General features: G+C 39.4%; 1 protein-coding gene across 4 annotated transcripts in view; it reads left to right on the forward strand.

Annotated features, from left to right (window-relative positions):
* The window catches only part of TMEM131 (transmembrane protein 131), a 252,616-nt gene that overhangs the window by 186,210 nt on the left and 45,537 nt on the right, over positions 1 to 20,869 (forward strand). For all 4 annotated transcript variants that reach the window (XM_003909005.4, XM_009184705.4, XM_009184706.4 and 1 more), the window contains 14 exons: positions 3,156 to 3,264; positions 6,417 to 6,525; positions 7,332 to 7,485; positions 7,578 to 7,748; positions 8,956 to 9,066; positions 9,150 to 9,284; positions 10,471 to 10,575; positions 12,252 to 12,338; positions 16,332 to 16,484; positions 16,584 to 16,659; positions 16,842 to 16,959; positions 19,225 to 19,363; positions 19,479 to 19,588; positions 20,055 to 20,121. In XM_003909005.4, the coding sequence (XP_003909054.1) occupies positions 3,156 to 3,264; positions 6,417 to 6,525; positions 7,332 to 7,485; positions 7,578 to 7,748; positions 8,956 to 9,066; positions 9,150 to 9,284; positions 10,471 to 10,575; positions 12,252 to 12,338; positions 16,332 to 16,484; positions 16,584 to 16,659; positions 16,842 to 16,959; positions 19,225 to 19,363; positions 19,479 to 19,588; positions 20,055 to 20,121 (1,644 nt within the window). The remainder of the gene's footprint in view (positions 1 to 3,155; positions 3,265 to 6,416; positions 6,526 to 7,331; positions 7,486 to 7,577; positions 7,749 to 8,955; positions 9,067 to 9,149; positions 9,285 to 10,470; positions 10,576 to 12,251; positions 12,339 to 16,331; positions 16,485 to 16,583; positions 16,660 to 16,841; positions 16,960 to 19,224; positions 19,364 to 19,478; positions 19,589 to 20,054; positions 20,122 to 20,869) is intronic.

The raw sequence follows: 20,869 nt of genomic DNA on the forward strand, positions 1-20,869 counted from the left end.
AGCGGAAGCTAGTTCCAGGCAAACCAGCGCTCCCAACTCCAAAGAATCGGGGGTTCTTAGCCCTTTCCCAGAAAGCCTGACACCCGTGTCTTCAGCCCAGTGGCTGTGCTAGTTGCTTTTAAACTGGCCAACAGGTGCCCGGTATTTAGCCCCCGAATTCTAAGGAAAAATAGGACAGAATAGCAAGTGAAAGGGGTCCGATGGTGCTCACCGGTTGGTAATAGTCCCTTCATGGTCACCAAAATGTGTCCAGAATCTATTCATTCCGGTGGGTTCGTGGTCTTCCTGACTTCAGGAGTGAAGCCACAGACCTTCGTGGTGAGTGTTCCAGCTCATAAAGGTAGCGCAGACCCAAGGAGTGAGCAGCAGCAAGATTCACTGGAAAGAGTGAAAGAACAAAGCTTCCACATCACGGAAGGGGACCCAAGCAGGTTGCCTCTGCTGGCTGGGGTGTCCAGCTTTTATTCCTTTTTTCGGCCCTGCGCATGTCCTCTGATTGGTCCATTTTACAGAGCACTGATTGGTCCATTTTACAGAGTGCTGATTGGTGCATTTACAATCTTTTAGCCACAGAGCGTTGATTGGTGCGTTTTTACAGAGTGCTGATTGGTGCATTTACAATCCTCTAGCTAGACACAGTTCTGACTGGTGCATTTACAATCCTCTAGCTAGACAGAAAAGTTCTCCAAGTCCCCACTCGGCCCAGGAAGCCCAGCTGACTTCACCTCTCAATCCTCACCTCTCAGCAGAGCAAGTGAGGAACTTCAGGAGCCGTATCTGTGGAAGTCCTCTGCAAACTACAGAGTTTCATGTGATCACCTCTAACAAAGCTTGGCCTCAAGATAAAAGTGGCTCATTTGTGGGGGAAAAAACCAAGATTAACTGACTCACAAAATGTTGTAGATGATTAGATCTCAGAAAATAACCCATCCCCTTAGGATTCAAAATGTTGTAGATTATTAGATCTCAGAAAATAACCCATCCCCTTAGGATTTGCCGTGTGTGTGTGTGCCGTGTGTGTGTGTGTGTGTGTGTGTGTGTGTGTGTGTGTGTGTAGGAGTCTCGCTCTGTCGCCCAGGCTGGAGTGCAGTGGCCCAGTCTTGGCTCACTGCAATATCTGCCTCTGGGTTCAAGTAGTTCTCTGCCTCAGCCTCCCAAGTAGCTGGGATTACAGACACCCACCACCACGCCCAGCTAATTTTTGTATTTTTAGTAGAGACAAGGTTTCACCATCTTGGCCAGGCTGGTCTTGAACTCCTGACCTCGTGATCCACATGCCTCCCAAGGCAGGTTTTTTTTTTTTACAGGTGGAAGAAATGAGCCGCAGAGTAGACGGGCAGCTGACTCAAGCTCACATCTCTCTAGTTAAACATCCTTTTGTTGCATAAAGTGATGCCACTGGATTGTCACATACGCTTCTGTACTGATTTCCTCTCTTTGGAGAAAGTATTAGCATGGTAATATAGTATAGTATAACCAAATGGAACTTTTCCCAATTTGTCCTACAGTTCAAACTCTACTTTGTTGTGTTATTAGAAACACACACACACATCTTTCAGTGAATGAAGAAATTTGTATTTTAAATGTTGCTAATAACAGCAAGCTTATTGATAAGTAAAAGTATTCTATGAACAAATCATTCCCAGCCCCAGCTAGAGATCCAAAAGCAATTGAGGAGTTCTTGAAGAAAAAAAAGGAAGGAAGTTAAAAAGAGTTAAAATGTCAAGAGAGCCTGAGGCCCCAGAACCATCCTTAGGGCCTTAATTTCAGACCCTGTGAACACCCGCTGACAGCCCAGGACTAGCCCACGAATACAAAGGGAGCTGCTCCAGCAGTATCTTTGATCATTATCATATAATCAGATTCATACCCTGTGATCCCACACACAAGGCACAAGGATAGTTCTCTCTCCTCATGCTCTTCTCAGGTGCTTATTGCACCTTCAAGAGACTGCCCTTTGATGTTCCATTGAGGCAGATTTCACCTTTATAAATGGGCTGAAAGAGCAGGCAGGGATCGAGGGGGAAGAACATAGTGACTTTCTGGATCTGACTGTGCCCCTGTTAAGGGGCTTGCCTGATAAGTTTCACAGAAAGGACAATGTTCTTTTCTTCAGGAAATGGCAGGCTCTGACAAGTTTATAAAGCCCTTCAAAATTCAACAAGCACAATCCATGAGGGTTCAGATTCAGAGTAATTACAAAGGAAGATTATTTTTTAATCAAGAGTTGTATAGAGTACCAGGATTTTGTGATACATGTTTGTGCAACAGGATGTCAGGGGAAGGCCCCGCACCCACCCAGAAATTCTTGTTTCAGTCCTACCTGTTGATGCCTAGCTACTGAAACATCAATATTGCAAATTTCATTAGTAAAACAGAGAAGGAGGTTGGAATCTTTTAAGTCCTTTCCAACTGAAAGGGCTTTGTGTCAGTGAGGAAATAAAAAATAACTGTACCTTAAACTGTATTTTTAAAAAGCGTGCTTTCCAAGTACGAGCTTTTCTGTGTGTTGTTATTTAAGCATTCTGCCTTCCAAGCTGAACATCCCTGTGGTCTGCCTCCGTGCTCAGTCCCGTAGCCAGCAGTACAGCCCTCTCCCTGGACAGCACGCCTCACTCGCAGAGCCGTGTCTAGAAAGAGAAAATGCCGCTAGAAAGGAAGTCTGCAGAACTACCTTGGCACTGAGACCCCAGCTCCCAAGTTCATATTTATTCTTCACCATTGTATGGTTCAGTATTTCCTCAGTATTGTGGATTTTTTTAAGAGGGATCCGTAAGTCTTTTTGATGTCACCTCCTCTGGTGTATGAATTAGTCATTCATTTGGAAAATAAGTACCTTTTTAAAATGTTTTATGTACCCACACCCAATGTAATAGTTGGTCTTCAGATTCTTACACTTACCAATGTGTCATGTTTGTTCTCCTCTGGTCATTTTCTTTTATAAAGATATTCTGATGAAATTACTTTGAAGTTTTTCCAGTGTGGCCTACTCCATTTAAAGGGACAACATAAGTTAAACTTTTCAAATTTAGAGTCCACTTTACTTTTCCAGTACACGTTCCAGTGTACTCCTGTATACTTTCCAGTGTAAGTATCAGGCACCTGAACCATTAGACTGAAATAATGCCATGTATGTATTTTTGTTCTCTTTGCAGAGTGTTCGACCTACACCACAAAATGATGCTATAACGGTACATTTTAAACCAATTACATTAAAAGCATCAGAAAGTAAATACACCAAGGTTGCGAGCATTAGTTTTGATGGCAAGTATTCACCTTTTTCTCTCTGATAGAGTGATGTTATTTTGGTAAACTAGAAAGCATCTGTATTGACATCTTAATATAGAAATCCAGATTGTTTTACCATCAGAATTTATATTACTGCTTAGGTTGATTCCCCCTCCCCCGCCCCGTAAGCCATCATGAACTGTTATTTGATTGATTCATGAGAGAAGATACCACAACTTTCTAAAGCTAAATCAGTATTAGCAATAGAAAAACACTAGCAAATACATTAGGATTGGAATCATTTCCATAGTCTGGGCTAGCCTTTTAAACACGTATCTATTGTAATTCATCCTAATTATGACGTTATGATATATTTGAAGTTCAGAAGCATGTTTAAATTTGAGAGCAAAAATAAGTATTCTTTGTAACATTTTCATATATTGGCTTTTATAGGCAAAGCAGGTGGCCCTACTTAAGCTAAAATAATAGAACTGTCCAGTTAGCTATTATTTCTAACGTGTATAGTATATATTTTGATACTTGAAGTGTTAAGTCACTCCAGACTAGATCATTTTTATACGTTTTTATTCAGTTCTGCCTACTTTCATGGAACATTCATTAAATTTGCTGTCACAACATTTTTAAAATAATGACTTAATGGCTGCTTAACCATATAGATAATTAACTGAGAACTGAACCTCTGAACAGGGCTTTTTTCACAGGCACCCATGCAAGTGAGTAGCTGCTGTAGAGCTTCAACTTTGGCTTTATGATAAAGCCATCTCTGCTTAGAGTCCGCATGGTAAAGCTCAGCTCCTCATCGGATGAGAGTATTTGATCAATGAACGTAGGCAGACGCTGGCACACTTCGTATAGTGTTCATGAGCGCATCTATGCCTGCTGCTCACTGTGGAGAGTTCTAGGGAGGGTCTGGAGCAGCTACGCAGGTGGGGCTGGCCTCAGGGTTCATCCTGTGAGCTCAGTGAGGACTCCCAAGAAAAAAAAAACCACATAGGCAGTATACTTCATGATACAATTGTCAAGAAATAGTATTATAGAAGGCGTTAATGCCACAGTTACGTCTACATTTGTGGTAGTGTCCTCTATGCTGCTGAGAGACCACATTCATGTCCACCCGTGTCAGTATCACCAGGTGCATTGTCTTCCCTTACAGAGGAGAAAGAGGCTAATGGTCACTCCTGACCCCTGAGAGCATTTAGGACCCACCCTACACAGACATGCCAGAAAGTTCTCCACGTGCTCTGCAAGGGTGAAGAGCTACTCTTCTCTAGCTCCTGTATTGACCACCCAGTGAATGTCTCCCTCCTGGAGATAAATGCGATGACATTAGTGTTGGTTCTTCTGAGATCATGGGCTCTAAGATCATTGTTTCTTAAAGAAATACGTAAAATTAAATATAACAGCAAAGGGAAAGCATCTTTAAGAGCCAATGCTACATTTCTTAGAAGTGGGTTTTTAATATCATGTGAAAATCCCCCCACCATTTACCTCTCCCACCACCATGGTGGATCCCCACACAAAACACCTCTGAGATTGCCGTGAAAATCAGTCAGGAAGTGTGTTTTCCTTTTAATATTGTTAGAATGCACCTTATATTTGTGTTAACTCTACAGTGTTCACTTAAGCATCTTTCTCATCAAAAGTCATTCTTTATGATTTTCAACTGAATTTTTGTGAGCTTTTTGACCACTTTATTTGCTGTGTATGATACAATGTCATGAAATGCTTAAATGTGGCCCTTGTAATCAGTCTTACATCAGAACAAATAGTGAAAAATTGGAAGCATCCAGAGATGGCTAACTAGCAAGCAGAGAAATAAGAGGCCGAATGGGAATTTTTAAAATGGAAAGTCTGTGTCTGCACATAGTCAAACACTACATGTCATACCATTTCCTTGTTCTTTTTTGTCGTGAGGTTGGACGACATACATTTGCGTAACTCACATATGAATTCTTCACATAAATGGAAGTGTTCCTAAAGTACTTCAAGAGGATAAACATAAACAGCTTCTTTATTTGCTTTGAAAAGAACCATCTAATGGGTGCCTAGATTGGACCCAACTGAATCAATTTCTGTAATTCCAGATGGGATTATTTATTTGTTTATTTATTTTGATTTTTATTTTTTTGAGACAGAGTCTCACTCTGTCACCCACGCTCAAGTGCAGTGATACAGTCTCAGCTCACCACAGCCTCCGCCTCCCAGGCTCGAGCGATTCTCCTGCCTCAGCCTCCCGAGTAGCTGCAATTACAGGCACGTGCCACCACACCTGGCTAATTTTTGTATTTTTAGTAGAGACAGGGTTTCACCATGTTGGCCAGGCTGGTCTTGAACTCCTGACCTCAGGTGATCCGCCCACCTCGGCCTGGCAAAGTGCTGGGATTACAGGCGTGAGGCACCACACCCAGCCAGGATTATTTAAAACTGCTACAAAATCTAAAGGTTTTTCTTCATCTAAGATGAAGACAATATGATACGATGACAGGAGGGGATTTATCTCGTCTTACACCATGAGTTTTAGGGTTGGCCAATTTGAGACGTGAGAGCTCTTAATTCTTAACTTTTCTTATACCATGGTACTTTATTGGTGATAGAGCAAGACTTTAGCTATACAAGAAATGTGATTTCTTTCTCAGGTCAAATGTAAATCAGCCGGGCTGAGTGGGAGGGTAATTGTGCCTGCAGGGGGATATCTGGCAATGTCGAGAGGCATTTGAGTAGTCACAGCTGCAGGGATGCTACTGCCATCTAGAAAGCAGAAGTCCAGGATGCTGCTAAACGTCCTACAGTACACAAAACAGCCCCTGCAACAAAGAATTAATCTAGGCTAAAATGTTAATAGTGCCGAGGATGAGAAATTCTGCTGTAAGTGGAGCCAAAGCCTGTGGCTACAGCGAAGCAGCTTAGGTCCGGTGTTTTGCCTCCTGAACCATGCTCACCAGCTAATTCTTTATCTGCTTATCTTATTACAGGAAAAATAAAACGTTTTACCCCTTTTGTATGAAAAATGTGATGGTTCGTTTAAAATGTTGTAGAAGTGTTCCGTTGGCCAATTTGGAAGCTCAACTTTTTTTTTTTTTTTAAGATTTTGTTGGTTTACATAAAGTCATTACTTCTCTTTGGTAGTAACAGGTGACAGATTATATTTTTAAAATGCTTCCTTTCAGCATCAAAGGCGAAAAAGCCATCTCAGTTTTCTGGGAAAATAACAGTTAAAGCAAAGGAAAAGAGTTATTCTAAACTTGAAATACCATATCAAGCAGAAGTTTTAGATGGGTAAGTTTCTTTTTAAAATAAATTCTATAACTTTTTACTAATCAGTAAATTACGTTTTCCTACTAAATGACCTTCTGAAATACTAGCCATGTTCACATAAACTTGATGGAATCATTTTTTAAAAGAACAGGCCCATCTATAAAAGAGAAAACCTCCTATATTTTGTTTATATTTTACTTTCTTAGAAGAAAAGGGTAAGTGGGATGATAGGATTTGGGCTTAAATGAAGACTTAATAATTCAAAACTCTGATTTTTTACAATATTATTTAGATGATTCGAACCATTTCCTTTCTGACATGTGTTTGTGATATGTAAGTGACTATTATTATTATTATTATTTTGGCACTCGAAACAAAATTCTTTATATTCCTTTGTAAATTCATAAACACTTCTAGAATTACAAGTTTTTATTAGTGGGAAGTAACATGTTGTTCATTTTCTATTATACTTTAACCAATAGTTTAATACTTAACTTGGCAAAGATTCACTTTAACAAAGCTCCTTGCAATTCACTGATAAACATGATTTTTTTCAAAGTAAAGCTTTTTTTGTTGATATGTCTTTGATTCTAATTGTGTGATTCATATAATTCATTAGAGAATGGTTCTTGATATTAGATTTCAATATTTTGCAGGCTAAATTGTTTTAAATCATATAATCAATCACTAAAATATTATAGTTCTAATTCTTTAGTACAGTCCCTAATGCTAAATGTAAATTATACTTACAACAGAAGAACTTGGATTTTAAATTAACACATGGAAATAAAAATGATTTATTTTGTTCTTGTTGTTTTTTTGAATAGTTATTTGGGATTTGATCACGCTGCAACATTATTTCACATCCGAGACAGTCCTGCTGGTCCTGTGGAAAGGCCGATTTACCTTACTAACACTTTCAGTTTTGCGATCCTCATTCACGATGTGTTGCTACCAGAAGAAGCCAAAACAATGTTTAAAGTATGTCCAGGAGCCCTCATAATTTTAATTTTCCTGGTCTACCAACTAGGTGATGCTGATACTTTGTTTTTTTCTCTTCTGTCATTTCCCAGGTTCACAACTTCAGCAAACCAGTCTTAATTCTTCCTAATGAATCAGGATACATTTTTACCCTGCTTTTTATGCCTTCCACATCATCCATGCACATAGATAACAACATTTTACTTATTACCAATGCTTCTAAATTTCATTTACCCGTGCGGGTATACACAGGCTTTTTAGATGTAAGTATATTATCCACCTTTAACATTTAAACTCCCTGCCCACCTTTAAAGTTTTCAGATCTTATTAGGCAATCGGTTACATACTCTTATGGTTTGCCATTGTCTCTGCTCTGCAAATTGATCTCATTCTCCTAGTCAGTTTTTACCTTTCCAGCAGCTCTCTCTTGTGATACAGTTGACTTCTCTAGTTACAGTCTCTACTTAGATCTTTTCCACATTCTGCTTTCTCTGGGATATGCTTTTAAACTATTGTAATAATGGGGAATATGGGAAAGAACTAAATGGAAGAAAAATGATAGGTAGAAAAAGAAGAATACAAGGAAGGTGAAGAGGGAAGTACGTAGGGAAGAGATGATCAAAACCGAGAAATACCGGGACAAAGAAGAGAACCAGATAGTAAGGAAGAAACTAAGGTAGTAAAGACGCAAAGTTGGAAGATTGTATATGATACAGAAGGAAACAATGAAGGTACCCCTGGTACAGAAAATAAGCAGGGGGGAAAAATCCAAACAAAGCTATCTTGAGAGTAATCAATGAAAGAAGCTTAGATAAGAGATAAAACTGTTAGGAAAGATAAAAAGAAAGCGAGGACATCTAGAAACGTAGCCCTTTAAGTCGTTGGCATCGATTAGAATTTTAGAGCTGGAGGGACCTTCACTTAATGTCTCGTTCCTGCTTCAGTTATTTTGTTTCAGCGATCATTGGTGAGGCTTGCTGAGACCACATGCTTTTTGCCTGATCCCCCAGGGTTCCACTAAACCTCTCTTTAGCTTCCTGCCTCTTTCATGTGCCCTCAGAGGAGGAATAGCGACTCAGCAGAAGCCATGACTGTTTTCATTTCTGATTACTCAAAAGACTTTTATCATACAAAGCCCTCAACTATGTTATATAAATGTGTGGTTTTATGCATATATACATAAAGCATAGGAAAGCATAGGAACTTTAATACATCTTTTTTTTTTTTTGATACCGAGTCTCGCTCTGTTGCCCAGGCTGGAGTACAGTGGTGTAATCTCGGCTCCTGGGTTTAAGCGATTCTCCTGCCTCAGCTCAGCCTTCCAAGTAGCTGGGATTATAGGCGCACACCACCATGCCCAGCTAATTTTTGGGGAACTTTAATACATCTGTAATACATTTACTTTCTCTTCATAATATTGTTACATCAGTGTGACTTTTTGTTTAATCTGGTTCTTTTATATCTCTCCAGTACTTTGTATTGCCCCCCAAAATAGAGGAACGCTTCATAGATTTTGGAGTACTGAGCGCTACAGAAGCAAGTAATATTTTATTTGCAATTATAAACAGCAATCCAATTGAGGTAAAAACCTGTTTTTATTCTAAATCGCATTTAAGGATTTTATGCTTGTGTTGTGATAGTCATTTTCATATCTTTTTTTAAAGTTGGCTATAAAAAGTTGGCATATCATAGGAGACGGTTTATCAATAGAACTTGTAGCTATGGAAAGAGGCAATAGAACTACAATAATTTCAAGCCTGCCAGAGTTTGAAAAATCCTCTTTATCAGACCAGTCATCGGTAAGTAAACTTTCTTACTGTCTCCTTAAAGTAAGATGCTGTCTAAACTGCAAGCGGGAGGTCATTGCTGTGTTACATACGTCACCATTATTTTTATGCAGTTCGTGATAGTATTGGTTACTTGCTATTAAAAGGACCTTATAGGTAATGTAATTCAACCCCTTCTTTTTATGATGAGGGCACTGAAACCCAAAGGGGTTTAATTCTGCCTTGTCATAAAAAGTCCTATAAGACACAAATTTTAAATTATCTTTTTGTAACGCAAGTGTCATTACAGGAGAAATTCCCGTGGATACTAAACTAACCTTGTGTTCATTGAGTTTACTGGGAAAAAGAGATGGCCTTGAACATTGGTAGAAAATATTTTCAATTACACAATAATACGTCTGTCCAGATACTGCCTAGTATCGGTGAGGCAGACATTGTTTGATCACTGCGAGTCTGCCCACATATTGTTACCTGTCTAATAAGCATGTTACAGTTGGTTGTAAGAGAGCACTGAACGATAGAAAACAAATACATTAGTTTCAGCACTCACCAGTACTGAAAGGGGAACTTGGAGTTTATACCTGCTGGGAAAAGGATGAGAATCACCTTCTGTGAGGAGGAGCACCGGATATCTCATCTGCAGGTTAGAATAGAACTTCTTGGGGCAGTTTTACGAAAGGAAAAGCAAATGTCCTTACACACAGAGAGTGCTGCCAAACACGTTTCCGTGGAATGCCATAGGTCTGGTGTTTTGTTATATCCAACCTCAGCTGCCCTGAAGATACGAATGTTAACATTACAGAGTGACATCCACAGCTTGAAGCAGAGCCACCTGTGTATACACTTGTGGCTCCAGTGTGCCTGAAAGGTTGGGGGAAGGCCGTGTCCCCCTGCTCCAGCCTCTTTGGCCGAACAGGTCCACGGGTGAAGAGCGAGGAGCTTTATTAGCAAGAGTTCCACACCCCTCCCTCCTTCAGGAACCAGCTTTTTCACTGGCCCATGGAACAAGGGTCGTAGAGAACTGTCAAAGGATGGACATTATTTTGAGAGATTTGTACACAGTGATATGGTAATTCAGTGTCATGCTGGTATATGTTAGGATTTGTAAGTCATTTTATCACTAGGCCCTTCATTTCCATTTTAATAGCAAGCTTCAACTAACAAGGCTAATGAATGATACCATTTCTACCATCTACAGGTAACATTAGCTTCAGGCTATTTTGCAGTCTTCAGAGTCAAACTTACTGCAAAAAAATTAGAGGGGATTCATGATGGAGCCATCCAGATCACAACAGACTATGAGGTAAGGACTTTATGGGGATTCGTGGCAGTGGGGTTTTTCTGAATAAGTCCTTTCTTGTCTGTATGAAAACAAAGAATTAAGTTTACTCATAAAGTTACAGTTTACCAGTTTCCTACCTTAAAAACTGAGCTTTCTAGAATAGTTTATAGAAGATTGGTGTTTATAGGCTTGTAGTTCTTTGTTTTGTTTTTTTTTTTCCCCAGAGATGGAGTCTCGCTCTGTCGCCCAGGCTGGAGTGCAGTGGCGCCATCTCGGCTCACTGCAAGCTCCGCCTCCCGGGTTCGTGCCATTCTCCTGCCTCAGCCTCCCGAGTAGCTGGGACTACAGGCGCCCGCCACCGCGTCCGGCTAATTTTTTTGTATTTTTAGTAGAGACGGGGTTTCACCGTGTTAGCCAGGATGGTCTCGATCTCCTGACCTTGTGATGATCTGCCCGCCTCAGCCTCCCAAAGTGCTGGGATTACAGGCATGAGCCACTGTGCCCGGCTAGGCTTGTAGTTTTATGATAAAACCCAACCTTCCTAACCTAAAAAAGCAACTTCAGAAAAATGCCTTTAGCACGTTTAGAATTGCTTTGTTAGAAACCTGCTTAAACAGATGGTTATATCATTACACAGACCCCGACTGAGGTCCTGAGTTAGATATCTCTGATTGTTCCTACAATCATAAAGAGCAGTCAGGGTCTAACATTTCTGAAAAGGAGGATAAAATCAGGAGATCATGTCTTAATCTGAGTGCTCACGTTTATATTTTCATGAGTCATTCAAAGTCAAGGGACTAAAGGTTACTAAGCTTTTAATTAAAATATTCTCTGTGGAGCTTATTTTGCATTCAGTAAGATTTTGAATGGATATATTTCTGCCAAACCTAAATGTTTTTAATTTTATATTTAAAAGCTCTTAGGAAAGTCAAGCACTGCTAAATTCAGCAAGTTGCCACCTTTGCTCTCATAGGTGTTTTCAGTGTGCACAACTCCCACGTGAAAAAAAAAATGTAATTATAAAATAAACAGAATTGGCCATTTAATAATAAATGATTTGTTGAGAGTATAAGTCAGGTGAGGAATTCATGGTTATCACTCATGACGGAAATAAGTACATTTCAGAATTCAGATAAATTTTTGTTAATATGGGTGAAAATAAGAATTAAGAAAAATATCCTAGAGAAGTAGCTTTGAGAGTTACTAACAGTATGGGATGGGATTCTAACTCTAGAATGTTCAGTGCATTTTTGAAAATAAGGTTGATGTCTATTTCTATATCAAAAAACTAGAGAGCTATATAACTCTAGATATGCTGGATTTTACATACATTGCTTTAGGAATACAGTTTGACTTTCTTTTTTAAAATAATTATTTTTTAGATTATTTGTATTTTGAAATACAAAAATATTTGTATTTTTAAAAACCTGTCTTCATTGCTTCCCCATTTTTTGGTCTTTTTTACATGTTGTCAGTGAGTCGCTGAGAAATCTGTGGAAATGTGTTGTATTTAGTTACTTTTTATGGAATACATTGCACAGATTACAGTATCTATGGGTGATTTTAATATTGGTTTGGAACTGCTTATTATCAATATTAGTCCCAAAATTAGGTTAACCCCAAAATATAATGCAGTAGCTATCAAGATCAGGCTGAATCTTAAATATTCATTTATCGTCATCTTCTTGACTCCACAGATCCTGACAATCCCTGTGAAGGCTGTGATTGCTGTAGGCTCACTGACCTGCTTCCCTAAGCACATGGTTCTTCCACCTTCCTTTCCAGTAAGACCATTCATACACACATTTTTCTATTGCTCGTTTTTTGCCTTTGCCCTTAGCTCTATGTTCCTAGAATCTTAGAGTAAAGTCAGTTATTCTTTATTAGTCATTTATCTTAAAGACATTATACCAGGTTCTTTAGAAGATATAAAGAGATACAGTCCTTTTCCTCAAAAAGTTTTCTGTCTAGAAAGGAAATTGGACCCACAATCCAGAGCAGAATGTAGAAGTTGCCCTAAGAGGAGTCAAAATAAAGTGCTGTGAGGGAAACACACATCTCGCTGATGCAGGGGCCGTGGGAGCCAGCTTCGAATTTCTTCCGACAGAGATGGAGAAGGGGTGGCGGAGATGTGAATCCAGGCCCAGGGCGCAAGCTCAACAGGGATGCAGAGGCAGTAAAGTCTGAAATGGGTTCAGGCAGTAGTGAGTTGTCCAGTTTGGCAAGAATGGAGAAAAGTTTTAAGAGGGAAAATGGAATGGTATGTTGGGGTGATAACGTGGAAAAAACTTAAATGCACTTAAGTTCATGGGAATATGAAGTTTCTGAGTAGAGGCTTGACATCATCAGAGCTGAGCTTTAAAGACTGGCTCTCTGCAGAAAGAGGTAGAGGACACAGATGAAAGTAACAATAGAGTGCCTGGAGGCCAACCCACAGACTGGCCGGAGTCCAGGTGAAAAGTGCCAAGGGGAGGTTTGAGCCTGTGGCTGTGGCAGAGACAGTAAAGTCCCTTCATACCTCCAAGCCTTTATTGTTTCTCTGCCTCGAATGCCCTTTCTCCTCTCCTCCCTTCAAAGAACTCCATGTCTTTCAAGATTCGATTCCATTGTCATCTCCTCCCTGAAGATTTCTTGACTCCTCCAGACAATACTGGTTGTTTCATGTGTGATCCTAGAATACTCTGAAATTACCCCTCTTGTTGCAAGCCTCGTATTGTGCTATAAATATTTCCTTATAAGTTGGCCTCCCCAGTGAGAGTCTGAGATCCTCTAGGAAATTGATGAGAGATCATTTCTTCCCAATAGCAGGCACTTAGTACATAATGTATAGATGAAGGAACAAATGATGGAGAGGGAACATCGGCAAGAGACATTGCAGGTGAATCATTTGAACTGTGCTTATATCCTAAAGAGGTCATACAGACTGAAACAAGTATGGGGAAAGAGGGTGGATAGAGGAGGCAGGAATATGGCTTAGAGTTTGAGCCTGGAGAACAAGGACAAAACAAATGGGAAAACCAGGAGAAGATGCTGCCTTTTGTAAGAAGATGGTGCAGTCCATTCAGGAATACCAGGGAAAATGTGAAAGTGTCTCAGATCCTAGTGGTGGGAGACAATAGTGGGTTAAGAGAAACAAGACATTGCAAAATCTTAATGTCATATGCAAGTTTAGCATCCCTAACTCAAATATCTGAAATCCAAAATGTTGCCAGATCTGAAACATTTTGAGACCACAAGTGGAAAACTCTACACCTGACTTCTTGTAACAGGTTTCAGTCAAAACTTTGCTTCACGCACAAAATTATTTTAAATGTTGTATAAAATTACCTTCAGGCTGTGCGTATGAATGTATATGAAACATAAATGAATTTCATGTTTAGACTTGTCCCCAAGATACCTCATTATATATATGTAAATATTCCAAAATAAAAAAAAAAAAGAAAGAAAGAAATCTAAAATACATCTGGCCCCAAGCATTTTAAATAAGGGATACTCAACCTGTACAGTAAAACCTAAATTCATTTAGCTCCTTAAAAATATAAATTTTGAATTACTAGTTTCATCACATTTAAGTTTGGGTCTTAATTAAATCCTCATCTTCCTGTCATTCCACTTTGTACTTACTATACTAAACTCCTGACTTCGGTATTTATCCAGAAGAGCCATGTTTCTTCCTTCCATTACTTTCTCAATCGGTGACGTCCTTAATCTCTGCGTAAACTCTGGCAGGGAAAAGTTCAGTTCAGAAGACAGCGGATGACCCAGTGAAAAGCCCCACGAGTGGAATAAATGAGAAAGCATGTGTATAAAAGCAAGATGTTGGTCTTGATCCATTTGTGTTGCTATAAAGGAATACCTGAGGCTGGGTGATTTACTTTTTAGAAAGAGGTGTATTTGGCTCACGGTTCTGGAGGCTATACAGGAAGCATGGCCCCAGCATCTGCATTGGTGAGGGCCTCGGGCTGCTTCCACTCATATTGGAAGGCAAAGAGGAGCTGGCATGTGCAAAGATCACATGGCGAGAGAGAGGAGAGGGAGGTGCCAGGCTCTTTTTTAACAACCAGTAGTTGTGTGAACTAATGGCTAACTCATTACCACAGGGTCAGAACACACCAAGCCATTCATGAGGGATCCACCCCCATGCCCCAAACATCTTCCGTAGGGCCCCACCTCCAACACTGGGGAGCACATTTCAGCGTGAGATTTGGGGGGGTTGGTTTTGAACTGCTTCAGATTAAGCTTTCAGATATCTCTAGGTGGCTTGCAGGACCAGGTACTTGCTTGGAATTCTAAATTACCTCTGTATTACCAAATCCTATCATAGATCTCTATCAGATGGAGAATACTAGAGCTGACTGGAAACAATACCTCAGAATAAACATTTCTCATAACTCATAGCTTAATATTTGAGTAGAATTGTGAGAGCAGCGTTTATATCTGTGCGCTCTTTTGATCCCCCACACCCCTGAGAGACAAGGCACAAGGGAAGTAGTTATTCCAAGTATGCCAAGTGCAGCGTCTGCCCGAGGGTCCCGTCCGCATCGCAGCTGCACGCCTGCCCTCTGCTGGCTGTCGGCTGTTTTAGCCTCACTGGGCTGTGAATGAGGATCGCTGGCCTCAGCCTCATGGTCATTCTGCCCTTTTTCCTGTGAACGCTCTTCACCTCTGTATTGTTTGTTCCACATATTTAAAAAGTGGGTTTAATCATTTTAGAGACCTCTTCAGATGAATAGGAATCTACAAAAAGATAAAATTTTGTATTCAGCCAAAAGAAAGATTGTAATATAATTCTTCTGGAGTATTACATAAATTATTTAATTTTTTAATTTAAAATTTGATACTCTGTCACAGAGAGAAGCTTGTGACTGGTAAGAGCAATCGCTGGTTATTTAACAGTTTCATCTATGTGCTGGGATTTTTTTGTTTGTTTTTGAGATGTGGTCTCACTCTGTCACCCAGGCTGGAGTGCAGTGATACGATCTTGGCTCACTGCAGCCTCCACTTCCCGAGTTCAAGTGATTCTCCTGCCTCAGCTTCCCCAGTAGCTGGGACTACAGGTGTGTGCCACCATGCCTGCTAATTTTTTGTGTGTATTTTTAGCAGGGACAGGGTATCACCATGTTGGCCTGGCTGGTCTCGAACTCCTGGCCTCAAGTGATCCACCCACCTCAGCCTCTCAAAGTGCTGGGATTACAGGCATGAGCCACTGCGCCCAGCCTGTGTGCTGTTTTAATAAGATACTTGACAACCCATAATTTTAAAAGATGTCTAATTTCTCTTTGACACAAATGACATATATTTTTCCTACTGAAAAGACTTTCTTTTAAAAAAAAAAAATGTGATTTTTTTTTCCCATTTGGCTTTAGATTTTAGAATTCAGTTATTTCAGGGCATTCTTGCCTGGATATAAAGAAACCTTGCTTACCAAACTGAAAGTGACCATTCCCTTTATTTAAAGCTATCTCTGTTTGTACCTTTGTTGGCATCCTCAGTATCTTGACGTGAAAGTGTGAATGTTACATCAATCAGTTGTCACAAGATGGCAAAAATTTGTCCTCCTGATTTTTCTGTAACATGCCATAGCAAGAAAAAAAAGTTTCTTTTTTGTGACGTTTTCTGGCTCTTGATTACAATCTAGAGATTATCAACTGATGAACATTCTAAAATGTCTTTTGAGCTTTGGTTTCCCAGAAGTCTGCTTGTCTGCTCTGAAGCTTGTGATCTTAAGAAAATTTAACCATATACAAATGAGTTTGTTTTTTTCTTTCTTCCTTCAGGGGAAAATAGTTCATCAAAGTTTAAATATTATGAATTCCTTCTCACAGAAGGTAAAAATACAGCAAATACGATCTTTGTCAGAAGATGTGCGATTTTACTATAAACGATTGCGGGGCAATAAGGAAGACTTGGAGCCAGGAAAAAAGTCAAAGGTTTGAAGATGTTTATATTTGAGAATTCCCGTCGGTAACGTTTTGTTTTGTGGCCTCCTGTGGATTCGGGACTCATGGTTCTCCTGTGCCTCTTTATAGATTGCAAACATTTATTTTGATCCTGGACTGCAGTGTGGGGATCACTGCTATGTTGGCCTGCCTTTTCTATCCAAATGTAAGTGACCTTGCTGTTCTCTCTTGTGTCTTCACTTCCCCCAAAGTACTCTTTTAGTAAGAGGCTGCCACTTTTAAAGTACATTGCTGTCTTTTGTTACTATAGGAATTATTTAAAGGAAAACTGGCAAGTGGGTATAGATGCAGGTTAAGTATGTCATAACGTATATTTCCTTGTTTTAGCTGAACCTAAAGTGCAGCCTGGTGTAGCCATGCAGGAAGATATGTGGGATGCTGACTGGGATTTGCATCAAAGCCTGTTCAAGGGATGGACAGGAATAAAGGAAAATTCAGGTCATAGGTGAGTGGTTTATGTTTATTTTAGCCATCTTTACAAGCTTGAAACAATGCTTTCTAAGTTTTATTCTTATATTAAATTATTTTGCTTTATAGCTAAGAAAGAATGCCTAATTTTCAGAAAGTTATTAGTAAGGCATCTTAAATTGCCATTTTAACTGTGTGTTGCTTAGAAATACACATACTGTCATTTTTCTCTTTTCTGTGGTGCTTTAGATACTTCTTACACTCCAAGAAAATATTTGAAGTTGTCTTTATGTAGGATGACGACAGTATTCACCTTAGACTCATCCATTTGCATAGAAAAGAAAGTTTTTACCTACCACTGACCTCTGTTAAAGGCAAGGACAACATTTTCTAGGTTTACCCCCCCCCCCAGACACTTGGTACAAGACCAGAGTGTTTGCTTATTGTGAAAAGAATACCTCCTTCCTTTTTTTTTGAGATGGAGTCTCACTCTGTCATGAAACTGGAGTGCAGTGGCGTGATTCTCCTGCCTCAGCCTCCCGAGTAGCTGGGACTACAGGCACGCACCACCATGCCCGGCTAATTTTTGTATTTTTAGTAGAGATAGGGTTTCACCATGTTGGCCAGGATGGTCTCGATCTCTTGACCTTGTGATCCACCCACCTCAGCCTCCCAAAGTGCTGGGATTACAGGTGTGACCCACTGTGCCCAGCCCACCTCCTTCATTTCTAAGTGCCGAGCCGTTCGGGAGCACACAGGGCTCCGTTCAGACAGGCTCCACATTGTTTCTTTGGTAGGCAGGAAATGTGCATCTAATGACAAATCAGTACTGCACCTGGATTCAAAAACAAAAAATGTATTGATTTGGTAGTATAGAAATCTGATCTTTTCATGTACTTCAGAAAAGAATTTGACTAGAATAATGATAGTATGGCAACTGATGGAAACTGCTCTTCTCAAACTGCAAATTTGAAATATATTTGTTAGTATCAAGGTATTCCCATTAAAGAGTACTGTAAATTCTCAAACCATTAATAATTGAAGGATTTGTTTATCTGAACTGTCTGCTATGAAAAGTTTTCTTAAGGCAAAAGAAAGTTGAATGTTTACTTTAAAAAGATGGTTAAAATGAATAAAAAAGACACTTCCTCTAATGGACTTGCTAAGAGAACACTAATGAAAACTCTTCTTTGTACCCTGTATTTCCACAGTGGACATTATAAAGGACAAGCAAGTCCCAAATGTTAATGTCCAATTATGAACAAATAACTTACAGTACTGCCCTAGGCTCAGCTGCTAAGGAACCTCTTCATCTCCTACCCACAAAAAGCCTGCCCTCCTCTCTCTGTCCCCAGCACCCCATTGCTAAGACCCGGGCTCCCTGTCTATCCTAAGTGCACAGTGGATGTGATATTCTCCCTGATCCCGCCTTTGTGTTACTTTGTTATGTGTGTGTTACAGAGGATTTCTGCTACTAGTCTTATAAACCTGTACTCTTACCAGTATTAGAGTATCGTAACACTGCAGCAATAGAATTAGGGGTTAAAATATGCTTCAGCGTTTAGTCCCAGGGATCTCAGCTCCATTTATAATATTGTGTCTTTGGGAATGTGTTCTGAGTTCTAAGCGACTGGCTTATACACACTTCTGAGTCGGGATATACTCAGATGAGGTCTTAAATATTGCTGAAAACTTTACGTGTATCTGCACAAAACCCTCATAGGTTTTACCTCTGTCGTCAACTGATGTCTTCATTGAGTGTGAGGACTGTTTTGTTTTTATATCAAGGGCGATAAAAGCCATATGCCAAGCAATGCACTGCCTTCTCATTAGTTCTACTGAACATGTTTTTAGCACCCTGCTTGTAGATGTTTGGATCTTTCCCCTAGGCACGTAAGATCCTTTAGGATCTGCATAACATCATGTGTTATCTCTATATGCCTGCCTTTTCTAAATAAGTTATCTGCTATAGGCCAGCTTTTCTTACCGAATTTATACTTGGAAAGTTTTTTCTAAATTTACAGGATTACATTCATGTCATTGGTACTATGCCTAAGATTTATCATCCTTTCCATATTCAGTACAGAAACAGAGGATCTGTGACAGATATTTTGGCAACTCTTTGTGCCAATATAGAGACATCAAATAGCATTACAAGTATAGTAAAATATTAGAATGAATAAATGTGTTTTTTCAGGGCCAGCAAAAAATTTCTCAAGTACATAAGCCTAATTGAATTTCTTATGTTCAGAAGACTCAAATATTTCATTTTGATACAGTGACTTACAAATTGTTTTTCTAGATTGAGTGCTATATTTGAAGTAAATACAGACCTTCAAAAAAATATAATATCAAAAATCACTGCCGAGCTCTCCTGGCCTTCCATACTTAGCTCACCCCGGCACTTGAAATTTCCACTTACTAATACAAACTGCTCCTCAGTAAGTATTCAAAGTGACGTTGGTTTTTGGAAATATGTACTAGGGTTATAAAGTATTAACTCTTAGCTTTCACTATAGAAATCTTTCATTTAATACTTCATTTATCTTGTTTAAGGAAGAAGAGATTACTTTAGAAAATCCTGCAGATGTTCCTGTCTATGTTCAGTTTATTCCTCTGGCTTTATATTCCAACCCCTCAGTGTTTGTAGATAAGTTAGTATCAAGGTAAGTATTGTTTTGGATCATCACGGTGTTTCTATGTAGTATTGAATCAGTATTGTATTCACTTAAAAAGCCTTACTGCAGCTCATACAGTGACAGATTTGACTTAGAGAAGTTCTGGATCTCTACGGTTGAGAGAAGGTTTTAGGGAGGTTTAGGTTGATACTGTGTGAAGCATCCAGAAAAACTTTCAGTATAAGGCAAGAAAAAGTAATGTGGAACTCCCTTCTAAAAATGTGTAAAGAGAAAGCAGATGAAGCCTTTCAAATATTCTAGTTTTAAAAAGTGAACAAAATATTAATTACAAGTTGTGGCCTTTAATTTTCTTAAGGCTATAAATCTGGTCATACTGATCTCAAAACCTGCCAGACAATAATTTGAAAATAAAGCACACACCTGATAATCACTCCATCACCCCCTTAACTGTGATGTTGCTTATGAATAAATATGTGTACATTTTTTGTTTTAGGTTTAACTTGAGTAAGGTGGCAAAGATAGATTTGAGAACACTAGAATTTCAAGTCTTCAGAAACAGTGTAAGTATTCAAACTTCATAATATTCCAGGGAAATTATTCTATAATATGATCAATATAAATATGAAAGAAAATTATTGGCTACTCGTAAATTTGGCTGAAGGGTAAGTTACTGAAGAAGTCAGAGCAGTCCAGTAATTATTTTAGAGGCAAATAAATCAGGAAGAGTAGGTGGGATTTAGATCAAGGTGAGGCACATTGAGTAGAAGGTTCATATTTGTGGGCATTAAACGTTAAGCCCATGAAGGTTTGTAATAATAATCACAGAAATTCTGAGAATATATAGATGAGGTAAATGTTAATACATAATTAACTTTTATTGAGCTCAGTCATTTAAATTTTCTTTCTTGTAATTAAATTGTAAGCCATCCACGCATGGTAAACCCACGGCTGACTGTGTTCGTATTTAGCAGGGTGATATGCATGATCTTCACTCAGTGGCTAATCTTCTATTTATATACGTGTACATAAACTGGTTTGTTCTAGGAACCAAACTATTTTCTATCATTCAGGCCAGGCGGAGCAACCACTAACCACTCACTATTAAATAAGACCTAAGGGTGTGTGTTAGGAACTTAGCACTTGGAGCTAGGGCTCCCTGCAAAATGGTCCAAGCCTTTTGGCCACTATGCCCTTCTTTCTGCCTCGGGCCAAGTTCAGATCTGGTTCTCTGATTCCAGAAGCTTTGCCCTTACCATTGTATCATGTGGTCATTGCCGACCAGGAATTGCTGTGAGCCTTTTCAAACCA

Source organism: Papio anubis, chromosome 14 (assembly GCF_008728515.1).
Source record: "Papio anubis isolate 15944 chromosome 14, Panubis1.0, whole genome shotgun sequence".
NCBI classification, from domain to species: Eukaryota; Metazoa; Chordata; class Mammalia; order Primates; family Cercopithecidae; genus Papio; species Papio anubis.